This window comes from Puma concolor, chromosome A1 (genome assembly GCF_028749965.1).
Source record: "Puma concolor isolate L17-30 chromosome A1, mPumCon1.1.hap2, whole genome shotgun sequence".
NCBI lineage: Eukaryota > Metazoa > Chordata > Mammalia > Carnivora > Felidae > Puma > Puma concolor.
In genome coordinates this window covers 60,917,008-60,932,927 of record NC_141667.1, presented here as the reverse complement: position 1 = coordinate 60,932,927, position 15,920 = coordinate 60,917,008, and the positions used below count along the sequence as shown (strand labels likewise).

Below are 15,920 nucleotides of genomic sequence, written 5' to 3'. Positions count from 1 at the left end.
ATTGTTAAGTTGAGAAGCAAGGCAAAGAGCAAGACATAATGTATTAGTGGCAATAGTCGCAATGGTGACTCATAGAAGCTACCAAATATGGAAGCCTTACTACATGCCAGGTATTGCCCTAAACACTTCCTTTGTATTCTTTCACTTGGTTAATATACATATTAATTGCAAAGAAAGCTTTTGGAATAGTTGCTATTATTGTGTCCATTTTACTGATGAGGAAACTGAGTGGTTAGTTCTTTTGTATCTTCCCCTGTATTATTTAAATCTTTTAGAATGAGGCAGCTTTCATGCAAAATGTGTAAAAATAATTAGCAATTAGGGGCATTAAATAAATGTGAGAGAGATTGTAGCAATATTTACTGAACACCTACTATCAGGCTGTCATATTACATGTCTCATCCTCAAAAGGAAGGCATTACAGGTTCCAATTCAACCAGTGAGGAACTAGTGGTTGAAAGGGGTGGCACAGTTTTCCCAAGGTCAGCAGGTACCTAAGCATCTGGAACTTGATCTCAAAGCCTATGCTCTTCCATGTCAGTTAGATACTTGGTGATTCTAAATCAATAAGTGCTGATTTGAATTTACTTTCCTTCCTTCTCCTCTGTGTTTTTCAGTGTAGAATATGATTTTCGACAGCAGGAAGGCAGGTTCCATGAAGTTCTACAGAGTCTGGAGGAAGCAGAACCAGTTGAGGAGGCATCTCCCCCACCAAAGTCCCCAGCAGAGCCTCCAGTCCCTGAGAAACAGGACTTAAGGAGGAAAACCAAGAAAGTGAAGAAGAAATGCTTCTGGTGGATCTGAGCTTGTTGGGTCCATTCCCTTTGCCCTCCCCAAGTACCTCCCCAAGGTGGGGAAACCACTGCCCTCAGGCCTTCTCTACTTCTTAGCACAGGCCCCAGGTGGTGAGCCATTCAACTTGCAAAATGGGAAAGACTCGGAGCTGGTTTAGCTGCTGCTGGACACCTGACCACTAATCTCACCTAAATGAGTGACACTTGCTGAGGACTTTATGGATACTAGAGTGACCACTTGCCTAGTTCCCTGTCACACATGACCAGTTCACATCCTTGTTTGATAGCCTAGGTTCCTACCATGGGCAAAAACCCCATCACATCTTCTAAAACCTCCATGATGCTAAACACTCCCTTCCCATCCTGAGTTCATCATCCCAAAAGAAAAAAAAAAATGTTGCACACAACAGGAAAATAGAGGAATGTTATAATCAGATACCCCAGGGTGGGGGGTGGGGGCGGGGGGGGCGCAACTAGAAACATAAACTGGCAGTTTTCTAAGATATTGGCATACGTAAGTACATCAGAAGCGGGTAGGGCATAAAAATGCAAGATCACTTCATGGATTGGGTAATTTTCATTTTTAGTTAGCCCTTAGATCCCATGGGACCCAGATCCCATGTCATCTCATGCTATGTGAGCTTTACAGTCTGTGGCAGAGTAAAGTTATGGCAGGATATAAGGAACTTGTTGGTATGGCCATCCTGTAATTATAGCCGCTGCAGGGCCTGCCTTAAACCATTGTGATTCTCAGCTTGGGGCCTCAGACCTGTTGGCAAATGGGTGGGACCTGGTTTGGGCTTGAACTTGAAGGTTCCACAGTTACTGTCCCTGCAATATTTAAGGCCATGAGATCCAGCAGCCTGTCTGTCCATTTCATCTCACCAGTAACATCAGACTAAGATAAAAACACAACACTGGTTCTTGTTCATTCATCCCAGCAACAGCCTTGTAGATAGGTTCCAAAGTATATTAATCTACACAATTTCCCTTTGTGATGACCAGGTGATGGTCACCTGATTGAAGAAGCAGCAGGACTGGGGATGAGGATATATTTTCTTCCATTTTAGTATTAAAGACCTTTCCTTCCCAAAGTCTGAATTCTTTTGAAGTCTGACTCATTCTTTTGGCAAGATCCTCATACATGTGGGTCCAGTCAAACTTGCATGGCTGAACAAACTACTATAATGTAATTAATTGCTACATACTCTTGGGGATAAGGGGTAGGTTGGAAAGGCTCGCATTCCTTTGCATTAAATTCTCTAGCAGCCTGTGGTTGCATTGATGCTGCTTAGAAAAGGGATCCTAAAGCTCCACAGGCACTCAATGAAGAAGGCATTTTATAATCCCCTTTGCTGAAGATCAGGTCTCTGAGTTAGAGTCTTTGTGGAGTGCACGTGGGATGTACGTACCCCACTGCAAATTGAGACTCACTGAACAAACCACTCCGACAGATTCACCTTTCCCTGTCACCGTGCTGCAGTGCACAAAGCTATTTCGGTGAGAGTGAGAGGGAAATTTGGCAAAGAGTCTCAGCTTGCACTATTTAAGTCTTGGAATGTCATTCAAGATGTTCTCATTCTGTTTCTAGTGTAATGTTTAAACCCACAAAATGAGACCGGAATACATAACACTAAGTTGGAATTAAGATAAATACACTTGTCATACTTAAGAAGTCACATTTCAATAAGATATGCTACCACTGGCTAAAAGCCACAGATCTTTCTGTATCCACACAATCAACTCTCAGTTGGCCCCAACAGTGGAAAAGAACAGCACAGAAGATAATCCAATAAGACAAAATCATTTGGGATGTCTTATGTAATTTTATCTCATAGTAGAGCTTCCATCTTAATTTGCTTTGCTTACACCGATTTTCAAATTAATTTATATTCTTGGGTAGCATGCTGGGATGAAAATAATCCTGTTCCCGGAATTAAGAGACCCAGGCAACAGAACAGTCTATAACACTAACCTTCGGCAAATTGCTTAAATTTTCAGGGCCTGGTTGTCCATTCTTGAACGGAGATGTAAACACCTACTCTACCTACTTTGTAAGCTCTGTGCACATTCCAACATCAAAATGAGCAGAACGACCCAGAGCTCAGTTGGATCATTTGCCAAAGTTACCCTGGAACGATGAAGAGGTGTCTGAGGTAACTCACACAAAAGGATAATCCAACTCTTAAATGATGAATCTCACCTTGTCATACACTTGTATTGAGTGAGGGGCCTGAGATAAAGCCTCAACTGAATTAAATGAAACTGGGGTTGGAAAATTTTGACATTTTGAGAAAAAACAAACAAACAAACAACAACAACAAAAAATGAGGCTATATAATTCTATACCAAAGCACAACATAGCACTGCTCAGGCCACCAGCCTGAAACCAGAAAGGTCTCTTCTGAATACTGAACATTTAAAATAGTTAGGAGGGAAATGGATTCAGTAAACACCTTCCTGCTACACAAAAATGGTCATCTCCATGTTTTGAAGAACATACAGATACATATGTCAAACCTCTATCTATACTCGTCTACCATGTGAAATCACTTCTTTGTAAAATACGATGTAACATCTACCATGCTATTCTACAGAAATGCTGTACTTGAGGTTATATGGTTTTATGGAGAGATATTAATTTGGCAAAAATTACTTTTGTAAAATTGAAGGGAAAGAGACTCACATATCAACTTAAGTTGCAGGAGTTTGTGTAGCTGCTTTCTCTGTAGTTAAAAAAATAGGTACTCACTATACTTGGAACTTCATGCCAGCTCATCTATAGAGAGCACCTTCTTCAAGACTGTGTACCAATGTAAGGTTTTGTAAATTTCTAAACTGTTTTAAATGGGATATTATCTTTTGCAATAAACTTACGTATTTTTCCTAGGTTTTAAGACTCCATTACTAGCTTGGGTTGATTTGGGTTATAAATTTAAACTTAAGAAGGATGCCTCAACGGTCCTAGGGACAGGGATAGTTTTCATTATAATTGCTTCTAATTGTGTTCCAGGAAAACAGATAAACAAAGAACACATTTACAATTTAGTGCCGCAATGATCACATGAAGCCCCACATGTCCTGAGAGTGAAGGAGGCAGTTTAAATCAATGGAATAGTTCCTAGCTTCATTTAGATGGATACACTTTCATATTTTTTATCATTATTGTGCCCATACACCTGAACTATAATTTATTCAACTTAAAAAAATTTTTTTAATAATTTTCTTTCTTCCTTAAAAGTTCCCTAAAAGGCAACTCTATATTGCCACCATAAGGAAACCAATATGATGCTCCAAAAATAGAAGATGAAATCAAAATAATTTTATTAAACTCTTGCTAAGATTTTTGAGTGTTGAAGGTGTTAAGCCTGAGACCAGCTCTCTTTGTTAAAAAGGGAAATTAGCAAATATTCAACACATGCTAAAGCCACTTTAACACCAAACACATTTTCTACTTGACTAATCAGGACGTTTGAGAGAGAACTGAAAAGAAAACAACTTTCCCGTCATACAATTCCTTTTTTTTTTCCCCTGCATTGTCCATGAGCCATCTAAAGCCAGCTTGTTTACCAATTTAAGGTGGGAAGAGTCATGAGCATAGAATCAGAAGTCTTGGGTTTGATATTATTCTGCCACTTTCTTTTTGCTAGGTGACTTTGGGAAAGTTAACCTCTGGGAGCCTCTGACTCCTTATAATACTGAACATAACCTTTGTCTTACAAGGGTCTCTGACAATGAAGTGAGTAAAAGCCCTGAGCACAATGTAGGGTACACAACAGGTGCTCACTAATTGCATATTCGTTCATTTGCTGATTGGAGTAAATTGGGAGAGAAGATGCAAGATGCCTTCATGGGGCTGCGGTAGGTTTTCAGAAGCAAGCTTAAGATTTTCTCAGTCAAAAAATGGTGTTGATAAGGAGTACACTCTTCTTGCTTTTATTAAGACCAGAAACCATGACAATGAATTGTTAAGTGACAAAGTCCTCAGTGATCCAGAAGAATATGAATGTATATTAAACACAGCATAGCACTCTGAGAAAGGAAAGATCCTTGTTGCATGGAATAAATATCCTTGAGGTGAAAGACACTGCAAGAGCTGGGTCTGTGCCATTTTCAGCATGAGGCAGTCAAGTAAGGCTCGATGAGTCGTCCAAGGGCTCATAGCAATCACTTGGGGAAGTCAGTGCTGGAGTAATGTAGTGGTGGGTGGAATATGTGAAGGTCGATGGGACCCCATGGCCCCGGGTTAGTTCCAGGAACCACTGACACTAAACTTGAGACCAATTCCGACTGGCAGGTTCAACTTCCTCATTAGCTGAGCAGAGGTCTCAATACCCTTTGCTTGAAAAGGCTTTCATTTCGAGCTGCTCAAGGCAACTTGCTGTATGCTAAAAACATATTTTTTTTTAAGTCCCAAGAAACATAGGCGTTTTATGATCATTATGCTCATAAAGCATGGCTTGCAATGAAAAGAGCTGCCGGACAAAGCCACACCCAACCAACACTGTTTGTGTTTGGTGTAAACTATGTTTGACAAGCTTAATATTCAAAAGCCCTTTGAGCTCCATCTCAACTTCATCCCCATCTTTTAACCAACTTACAGCTTGAATTCTTATTGATCACATCTATCACCCCTACTCCTGAGGTTTCCCAAATATATGATTTCAGCCTGCCTCCTACAGGACACTCAGCCCAGGAAGAGCAAACATAGAGTTTGGTTTTCTCACTGCCAGATGAAGCCAGGTTCCAAGATAAACATGCCTCTCCTCCACTGCTGGCATCCTGTCCCAAACCCCTTCTCTCAGATGGCCTCCACAAATGTCCCAACTGGTCCCCCAACATATACTCCCTTTCCCTTGCAGCATATTCTCCACATTGCAGCAAAGACAATTACTGCAAAATTTAGATCTGACCCATGTCACACTCTGGCTTCCTGACAAATTTAGAAAGTAAGACCAGGTCTGTCACCCAGAAGGGCCCATCTGACTCTCCCATGGAAGCTTCCATCTCAGGCACTTCCCCTGTCTGCTCTACAGACCCATTATCCTAACACATACTTAAGGATCTGTGTAAGCTTTTCTGTCTGCCCGGAATAATCTACTCTATGTCATCCTCCCCTGGTCAGTTTCCAGCTCTACTGGGACTTCCCAGGTAAGGTTTTCCAAGACTACTACCACCACCGTCCTAGATCACATGAAAAACTCCTTTTGTATACTCACCTGGCACCAGAGACCCCTCCATCAAAATTCTTGACACAGTTGACCTTGTACATATATTTGTGTCATTCTTTGATGACTATATTTCTCTCTCATTAGCCTATAATCTTCTTAAGGTAGGAATCCTGCTTATTTTTGCTTACCTTTGTGTCTCTAGCACTTAGCATAATGGAATTCAAATATCTGATGCAGTAATAAATAATGAATGAACTGGATCCAGTGGATCAACATGAAAAAATGATTCCCAGGGTTTTTTCATTTGTTTGTTTTCTTGCCTATCAGTCCTCCAGTGGGGATGGTGCCACTGGAATCTATAGGCTCTATCTTCCCCCCAGGAATATCCATCCTTCTACTGATTAGTAAGCAATGTGCTCAGGGCTTGTAATTCTACTATGGTCTACCTGGCACTCAGGACCCAGGAACGTCAAACCACTATCATCCTACCCCCACTGCCAACCTCCTAATACCTTTATTCTGAACGTTGACAGCCCAGTTTAACCTTGTTTCAGAACAAATTGCCATCATAATTAAATCCCAATGCATTTTTCACATTTTACCAAGATACTGCCTTACTATATGAATGAGGAAATTAGTTTTGAAATTAAAGCAGATTGTTAACTATTTTCTCTGTAATGTTTTCATTAAAATGCCAAAATGTATTACATGTGACCTAGTCCCTTTTATAGAAAATGCAATTTAAAGGAGACAGGGTCTATGTAACTGAAGAAACATTTTGGGCAGAGCATTTTGCCTTGGTTTAAACCACAACTAAAATGAAAAGACAATAAGCATCAAACCAAAGGATTATTCGCTCCAAAGCAAATAAAGCATTTATTATCACGAATGGCCTCACAAATTCTTAGAACCCACAACCATATTATATTAAACTTCATTCAAATAAAACCAAATTTTTTTCTCCTGGCAAAACTTCAATATGTATTTTTTTAAATCATCAGCTAAACACAATGACCTCCCATTGGTGCTTGGGTTTGGTTTCCCAGGTAGCACATGTGTTGTGATACCCTGGTTATGCTGACAGAAAAGCCTTCTTTCTCCTGAGCCAAATGGGCTGAGTCACTTTAATTGATGAAATTGAGAGTGGTTCACATAGCTCTTTCAGCAAGCACTCCAAGCCTGACTGAATCCAATCCCACATGCAGAAATCCCATATGGGTGATGGAGAAGAGAAGTCATGAGCTGTTGCCATTGTTTTTTGTTTGCTTGTTTGTTTCAAGATAGAAAACAATGTGCTGTCTATAGTTAGGGATCAAGGGGAGCAAATTCAAAGCCATGTAATGAACTCACCACTGACCTGAATGGATTTCCTGAATAGATCCTTCCCTCTTCTCCAGAACCATGTATCCACCAGCTCCAGGGAAACTTCTCAGATCAACCCCAGCCCTAATCACTTTTTTCCAACAGTTATTGATTCCCTTCTCTGTGTTGGTCAAGAAAATCATAGATGCAGCTTGCCTTATAGAGCTTATTATGGCCCAGAGAAGGGTGATGTGTTCTGACAATAGCACATGTCCTTTTCTGATTCACGCACCTGTATGTAACACCCCACCTTCCCTCCTTTTGACCCTCTTAAAGCAGTCTTCGTTATTCTCTTGTGATGATTATTTGTCTTAAATTATAGCTATTTCTAGTCCTCCCTTCACCCCTTCTTTCCCCACTATATGTTGTGTCCTGAGAGTGGGAACTGCTTTCCTCAGTTTGTAAAGTCAAGGAGGTCCTTGTTTAACTGAAATGAATGACTTCACCATCATGAGCCCTTGACTGTTCTATGTAGACCACTGTACTGGCCTTCAAGGGCTACTTTCTCTACTTTTCCAGCTCCCTTGGATCCAGCTCTCTCCTGGCTGCCTGAGGGATCTCTCTAAGACACACATCTGGCCATTACCTGGTTTCTACACCCTTAAAAGCATCCCACCAGCATCCTAGAGCATAACAATCCTCCCACAGCAACACAATTTCCTTACAATCTGACTGCAATCTAATATGTATTGCCTAACTTCCTACTATTCTACTTCCCCCTATCCCTGCCTCCTTGTCATCTTGCAAAAAAGTCAGAGGCTATTGCATATCAGTGACTTAACCCATGCTGTTCCCTCTACCTGGGACATTGTTCCATTACCTATCTATCATGGAAAATAATTTTCATTTGGGAGGAATAAATGAATATGAGCCATATTACTACTAATTATGATAATAAAGGCTCTAGCTTCTTGAAGTTAAAATGGGCTGTTAAATGCTTTGCTTCCATTAACTGATTTATTTCAAGGTAGCTTACAACCACCCCATTTTCCAGGAGAATAATTGAGGCTTAGAGGGTAATAGTAATGTGTCCAAGTATACAAGTATGAGGTGGTGAAGACTGGAGTGTCTTCAAGGTCTGCCAAGCTTGGGAGCCTGGGCTTTTACCTCCTATGCCAGACAGCAAGTTGCAATTTAAATGTCACCTCCTCTCTGTAACTTTTTCTGATCATCCCCCGCCCCTGCCATGGGATTAGTCACTCCATCCTCCCAGTACTCATGGAGCTTTGAACAGGCTGCTGCTTATATTATCTTGACATTTCTTTTGTCAAGCTCTCATGCACATCTCCACCAGGGAGCAAAGTCCTGGGGGACAGAAATTGTCATCTGAATCTCTATGGCCCTCTAGGTGTTTATCACATTGCCTAAGATGCTATATGTGCTTCATATATGATTGTTGAATGAACTGGGAGAAAATAGGGAGATGAAAACGTTAGGAGGAAAAACAACCCATGGGACAAAGACCAGAACAAGGCTAGAAGTACTGACTTCTGCCCCTGACTTTCTGCACAATTTTGAACAAGTACGTTCACCTCCATCCCCCACATCTGTCTTTAAAATGAAACCATCTGCCTTTCTGGCTTCACAGGCTGGTTAGAAGAAAAGTAAAATTATATACATGAAAATGCTTCAGTAAGTTTGACTATCTCATTAATTCCTATTTTTAAAGAAATAGTGTTTGAGGATTTTTTTTCCTGATTATAAAAGGAAAGCAAAATCATTTTAGAAAAAAGTGAAGCTACAGAAATGTACAAATCATGTGTCACTTAAGCAGAAGATATCAACATAATTTTAGCTTCAGAACAGAGTCTCTGGGCCTGACCTCTGGGAGATCCAGGGATTCTGGTGAAGGGCCACATGTCTTCCCTCCCTGGCTTCCAGGATCCCTGATGGCTTTCTTTTTATTTTTGGGTCTTTTGACCCTTTCTCTATATTTAAGACATAGAATTTCCTCATGTTATTAAAAAATCATCATCAATATTTAATGACTGCACAAATGCATCACTGGATGAACATAGCATAAATCTAGAAAAAGGGGGTTCTGATCTTGAAGAGTCATTTGATGGCATTGATTCCTTTGAGTCCCTTTAGAAGGTCAACACCTGGGAAAGAACAGCATGGACCCTTGTGGGGGAGCCTGCTGCACTCAAGGTCGTGCTGACAGGGTCTCTCAGGATGGCTCCAGCCCCACAACAACATTCCCAGGGAAGGACCCTCTGTGATGGGATTTCTCCTTCAAGCTTTTGTAGCAGACATATGGCATCTGGTTTCATCTCAAGGGGGCTTTGTGCACAGCCCAGCTGTAGCAATAGCTTAATAATACTTCCCAAATCCAGGAGAGATCCCAAGTCAGGGCCACAAAATAGTTTGTCATCTGATACATAACATTTGTGTCAAAGCAAGAGAAGACTCCAGTACTGAAGGAGAATAATAATGGCTCTTCTTTACCAAAGACCTGCTAGGTGGTAAGCCCCATGTGATAGGCTTTAGACATGCTTTTTCATCCAATCTCCACCATTATACCCCCATTTTATAGATAAGGGAACTGAGGAACAGAGAGCTGTGAAGTGAAAAGACTTCCTAGCTGTGGAATAAGGTCTTCTCACTCCTTAAGAAAAGTATGACCAGTTTCCAACTAGTAAAATCCTTTCAAACTCGAGACCTTGGGCCCCAACTCCACAGCCCTTAGAAAGCAATGTTGGGTGTGAGAGCACTCAGTCAATGCCCAAATGGCAGACATTCTAAAGTTTCCAAAGTTTCCAAAGTTCTCCAAGGACAAGAAAAGGCTGTCCTCTCCTCCAGTGCCAGGAAATAGGACCGCAGATATAGTGAAGTCTTACCTTTAAGAATATACTTAAAATTACTTGTTCAAAATCAGGTCTGGCTCCACTTACGGAAAGCTAAAAGGCACTGAGATATTTGGATGTAATTTCATTAGGGCGATGATGTACCAGTCATGCATTTCCTAGTACTCCGTATACAATTCCTAAACCACATCTCTGTCTCTCCCTCTCTGGGTGCTAACAACAGTAGTGTGTTTCCTATGCTGCTTGCCACCAACTTCTCCAGGGCCTAAGCTCACCTCCTCTGTAGAATCACATGTTGTGTGTCACTGCATCACACGTGAGACTGTTATGGTAGCAGCAGCAACAGGAGAGTGCTTATTATCTAGGAGCATTCTGTCCTCATAGCAGAGGTTTGCTCAACTGGACAGACCAGGGAGGCTGCAGTAGCTGTTTTAATGAATTTAGGAACCTCACATTTCCCTTTCATTTTCATCTCTGTGGCTCATCATGGAACAGAAGGAAGGTTGGGAGAATGAAACCAGCTCTTTTTTATGCCCCAGTTCTGAAACTTTGTCTGGAAGAATTCTACCACATAGGGCTCATGAAGTATTTGGGAATTTTATATAGGAAAGACCTTCATGGGAAAGCTTGACATGAAACAAATCTTCTCTCATATTATTTTTTAAATCAGAATTATTTTAAAGCTAGACATTAATTTGTACTTTTCATTTTAGTTTGTTCTTTCCATTCATTCATTTCCACAGCTTGGATAAATGCCAGCCACATGCCAAGTCCTAGGCCTATGGACAGGATCTTCAAAGATAATGGGATACAATCCCTTTCCTCAAGAATCTTAGTCTACTGTGGAACATAGACAGGTAAAGAGAAAATTCCATTATGATATGGTAATACTGTAATTTAAAAATGGGCAAAGAACAATGAGATCACTGAAGAAAGATGATCTTGAGGAATGAGAGAAGATTTCACAGACCAGGAGATGGAGATAAGGCCAAAAATACTGCTCCCTGTTTCAACCCCCTTACTCTTCCTCTCCATCTATTCAAATTTTCATGTTACTCAAGAACTAGACCCAATTATATGAAGTCTACCTTGATAACTGACTTCTGTGCATACATGCTATGGGTTCCTTGGAAGTTGAGATACTAATTAATTTTTTTTTTGCATATATACTTTAGGCCATGTACTCTTTAATATGCAATTACCAAAATCCTTTTTAAAGTAAAACTTCCCAGGGTGCCTGGGTAGCTCAGTTGGTTAAGCATCTGACTCTTGATTTTAGCTCAGATCATGATCTCATGGTCATGAGATGAAGCCCCACATCAAGCTCTGCTCTGGGCATTGAGCCTACTTAAGATTCTTAAGATTCTCTCTCTTTCTCTCCTTCTGCCACAGCCCTGTGTTCTCTCTCTCTCCCTCTCTCTCTCTCTCAAAAATAAATAATAAAATAAAATAAAGTAAAATAAAATAAAATAAAATAAAACAAAATAAAAAAGTAAAACTTCCCCACCCACAGGACATAAGCACCCTCTAGAAGACCATATCAAGCAGCAACCAAGCTACCCCAAGCTAATGACGCCACCTCTTGGTACCAACTGGAATTTCAGGACTCTTATATAATGTTTCTTCTCTTTCTTAACCTGATCTCCCCCTAACACATACACATACACTTACACATACACACATTTACTCTTTTATTTTTTCAAGTTTTATCTCAGAAAAACAATGTCCCAGACATGCACAGTGAAATGCTTAAGATGGTGGCTTCAAACTCTGTAGACCTGGATTTGGATTCTGTATTCCTCCTTCCCCTGAATGTGATGCTGGACAAGAGCTCAAACCCTCTGATCACTGTTTCCTTTCTGAGAGCAGATAATAATTTTTTGTCAACCTCACAGATTAAACGTGATAATGTCCTCAAATTTCCATCTCTGCCACACAGCAAGCACCCTAGAAATTTTAACTGTGATCATCACCAACATATATATCCTCTGAAGAAAATGAATACATCCTTTCCCCAATTCTTTACATTTGGTCCAGTTATTCAATAGCAATTCTCTCTCCTCCCTTACTCTCCTAGTCTAATCATGCCCTAAGGGTGATAATAGTAACACTTGCATAAGGGTAATGCAAGTAACACTTGCATGTTAAGGAAAAGAATCGTGGTTTGTATGTAAATAAAGTAAATAGCAGAAATCTTCCATTCCTTCAGCAGTGTTCATTCAGGTCATCCTATATGCCAGGGACATTGTGTTTCCTACAGATGCAGAAGTGATGAAGACATTGTTCTCTAGTGCTAGGAAGAATGTTCTCGTGACCGTGTGATGAGTACATGAGACTGGTTCATGCTGAAGAGAGCAGAGGGGTACCAACTTGCATGAGTGGAATGTGGGTCAAGATGTGCCTCCAGGCCAATACATGAAAGAAAAAGAGGAGTTTTCGAGGAGGAAGGTTTTGCAAAGAAAGGTAAGAAGAGTATGTTCTAGACAGAGGGAATGGCATGCAGGAGAATGCAAAGAAGAAAAGGAACATTCTGTAGCTAGCAGAACAGTTCCATCAATTTGGCACAAGAGCGGGAGGTCAAGAGCATAGGGGAAAGAGGCAGGCCTGTACTGGGCACACTGAAGGCTGTGGTGAGCAGCTGGGCCATTATCTTCAGCCACGGTGAGGCCACTGAGGCTTGCCCACCAGGAAAGCTCTACGTGATAAGACCACATGGGCTGCAACGGGAAGAATTCAAAAGGGACAAGAGAGGAGGCAGTGTGTCTTGGTAGTAGCTACAGCAGAGGAAGTGGTAAGAGACAGTCATTGCCAGACCCCAGTTAGTAGCATTGATGGTAGAGGGAAGCTCTGGATTGGAGAGGCCTTTAGACATAGAACCCGGTGGTCTGCTCAAGAAAGTGGACACAAGCTGTATGTGGAAGGGGAAGGAGACTTGAGATCATTTCACACTTCCATTCTAGCTTTGTCTTCTGCAAAACCTGCTATTTTGTAATTCCCAAGACTCCAGGCTCTTGTTCTGACTTTACAGATTCCCATAATTGAGGAGATTGATTCTAAATATATCACTGTCATTACAAAGCCACCAAGAATCCAGTGCCACTTCGCAGGTTTCTGAAAGTTGACATGTAGGTCATCTTACCAGACTGCAAGGTCTAGGCAGAGCAGCATCTGGAGCTTGGAGGTGCCCATTATTACCTTTAAAATATTCGATGCCTAAAGAACAATTTAAGGTCTTAGTGGTGTAGGAGTATATACTATGCTATTTAAGAGGAGGAACTCTACAAACAGCTTTGCCTGGGTTCAAGTCCCAGTTCCTCCACTAACAAGTTGTGTGATTATAGGTAAGTTATATAACCTCTCTGTGTCTCAGTAACCTCAGATGTAAAATACAAGTCTCTGAGGCAGGTTGAGAAGTAAGACACATAAGGTGCTTAGCTCTTTGCCTGGAAAACAGATGATTTGCTCAATAAGTGATAACTTTGTTGTAAGTATTGTTTGTTAACAAAGTGTTGGGTTGCTGAGTGAAGGTGTGGAGTCAACCAACCACTTCTGGCTTGGAACCTCACATCCTCCTGTCCTAGACAGTCCTCACACCTGCTCTCCATGGGACAGGTTTGGGTGGAGGTGGCACTGACTGTCTTGCTGTGGCCCCTGCACAAGCATCTTGAAGTCTGTGGGCTCACAGTGTATCAGAGAGTGGTCATGTAGGTGGGCCATTTGCCATTTGGAAAGTGAAGTCAGAACTTGAAAAGCCTGGCTCTCTGATGACTCAGGTGTTTTCTGGAGTCTTCAGCACTATTGTGAGGTGAAGCAGTGGAGGATGGGGCGATTACCGCCTTTTTTTTCCTTCCTTTTTGAACAAACTGCTCTGAATTTCCGGAGCTGGCTTGATGCCAGCTGCATTTACCTTTATTTAATCACTCAATAGACTCCTCTGCAAAAACCGGGGTAATTAGGCCCAAAATATATCACCCAGAGGCTTATTTTAATTACCCGAAATAAAAACTAGATCCCAATTTCAACAAAATTACCAGATTGTTCCCCTTCCAAGAATTTCTGGCAGTGTGTAAATTCCCTGGTTGATTCTTCCTATGAGATTGTCCATCCCCAGCACTAAGGACGCCACACACAGGGAACAGCCTTCTGTAGACCAGTCAGCAGAAGGATGTAACAGTCAGGGAAGGTTCTCTGAGACAGCCCCTCACCTACCCAAAAAAATCTGAGAAGTTTTCCTCGCACTGTTCTAAGACCTACAGGATAGCACAACAGACACACGCTCTGATGTTGGACATCCCTAGTTCACATCCCACCTTGCTACTAGCCATACATATGACTTTGGCCATGATGTTTTCATCCTCTGATGCTCAGTCACTCTATTCTCCCAAACAATGGGAGATGATGACAATTACCCATGAGGAATCAAAGACATGCTCCATCACATCTGATTTCCAAACTTTTTTTTTAACATCTCTGAAGATTACAATCAATGCAAAAATAAGCCTCTGTGTCACAGTTTAATTGGTAGCATGATCTCTTTCATATGGGCACATAAAATCATAGTGATTCTTACATTTGATAAAATAGGACATGTAGCACATAGAATCCATTCCCTGGTAAAATGTTAAGTTCTCAGATTATTTTTTTCCATTACTCTTCTGCTCTTATACCACAGCCTTCTTAACCAAAAATATGCAAAAGAGAATATGGGTCCTACAAGAGATTTTGGACTGGGCTGGAAAAACACCAAAGATTTTAGTCAATACATAGTATTTGTAAGTATCCTGCATACATCACTATTCTAGAATCTTATGCTTATGACAGACATCACTAATCAATTCAGTACTTCTTCCCCTGAACACAGATGTAGCCTCTGATTCTTTCTCAGGGCAGTACTACAGGCAGCTATTACCAATGCACCCGACCTAGCATATGAAGCAAAATCTATTTTACATCCCTGACTCAGGATCTTGGGAGATGGAAAAAAGAATAAGCATTGGCCAAATCAGAAAAGTTAAATATATGAAAAAGATCTTAAAAATGATAGAGTTAATTGCACAGAAGAAACCAAGGTCTAGAGGGGTGATATTGGCACAAAGTCACAGAACCAACTACGCAGAACAAGTATGGACAATTTCTCATGTTCACTCTTTTTTTTTTTTTTTTTTTTTTTAAAGGACTATGTTTTATTTTTTTTTTTTCAAACGTTTATTTATTTTTGGGACAGAGAGAGACAGAGCATGAACGGGGCAGGGGCAGAGAGAGAGGGAGACACAGAATCAGAAACAGGCTCCAGGCTCCGAGCCATCAGCCCAGAGCCCGACGCGGGGCTCGAACTCGCGGACCGCGAGATCGTGACCTGGCTGAAGTCGGACGCTTAACCGACTGCGCCACCCAGGCGCCCCTCTCATGTTCACTCTTAAGGACAGGGAACTAACCGGTGGTTGCCAGAAGGGAGGAAGGTAGGGGGATGGGTGAAATGGAAAAGGGGAGTGAACTTATCTTGATGAGCACTGAGAAATGCGTGGAATCGTTGAACCACTATACTGCACACCTGAAACTAATGTAACACTATATTCAATTATACTTGATTAAAAAAAAAATTTTCCTATTCTCTCATCTCCGAAATGTCCTTTCTACCAAACCATGCTGCCTTTCTTAGCATCAAGGTCAAACTCCTGGGTAACTTTAGTTAACAAATGTATATATGATTGATTAGACTCTTGGCAAAGAGAAAAGGGGGAAGCAGTCGTGTAAAAGTTTTTTTGATTTTTGTTTTTGTAAAATTT

General features: G+C 41.1%; 2 protein-coding genes across 5 annotated transcripts in view; one reads left to right on the top strand and one right to left on the bottom strand.

The window, feature by feature from the left end:
• INSYN2B (inhibitory synaptic factor family member 2B) overlaps window positions 1-3,684 on the top strand; it is a 120,977-nt gene extending 117,293 nt beyond the window's left edge. For 2 of the 4 annotated variants that reach the window (XM_086712906.1, XM_086712961.1), the window contains one exon: window positions 618-1,073. In XM_086712906.1, the coding sequence (XP_086569032.1) occupies window positions 618-804 (187 nt within the window). In that variant the 3' untranslated portion in view covers window positions 805-1,073. Of the gene's footprint in view, window positions 1-617; window positions 1,074-2,795 lie in introns of those variants that run through there. The other 2 variants (XM_025924914.2, XM_086713092.1) reach the window with 2 other exon arrangements.
• The window catches only part of DOCK2 (dedicator of cytokinesis 2), a 418,455-nt gene that overhangs the window by 215,338 nt on the left and 187,197 nt on the right, over window positions 1-15,920 (bottom strand). The window lies entirely within an intron of this gene.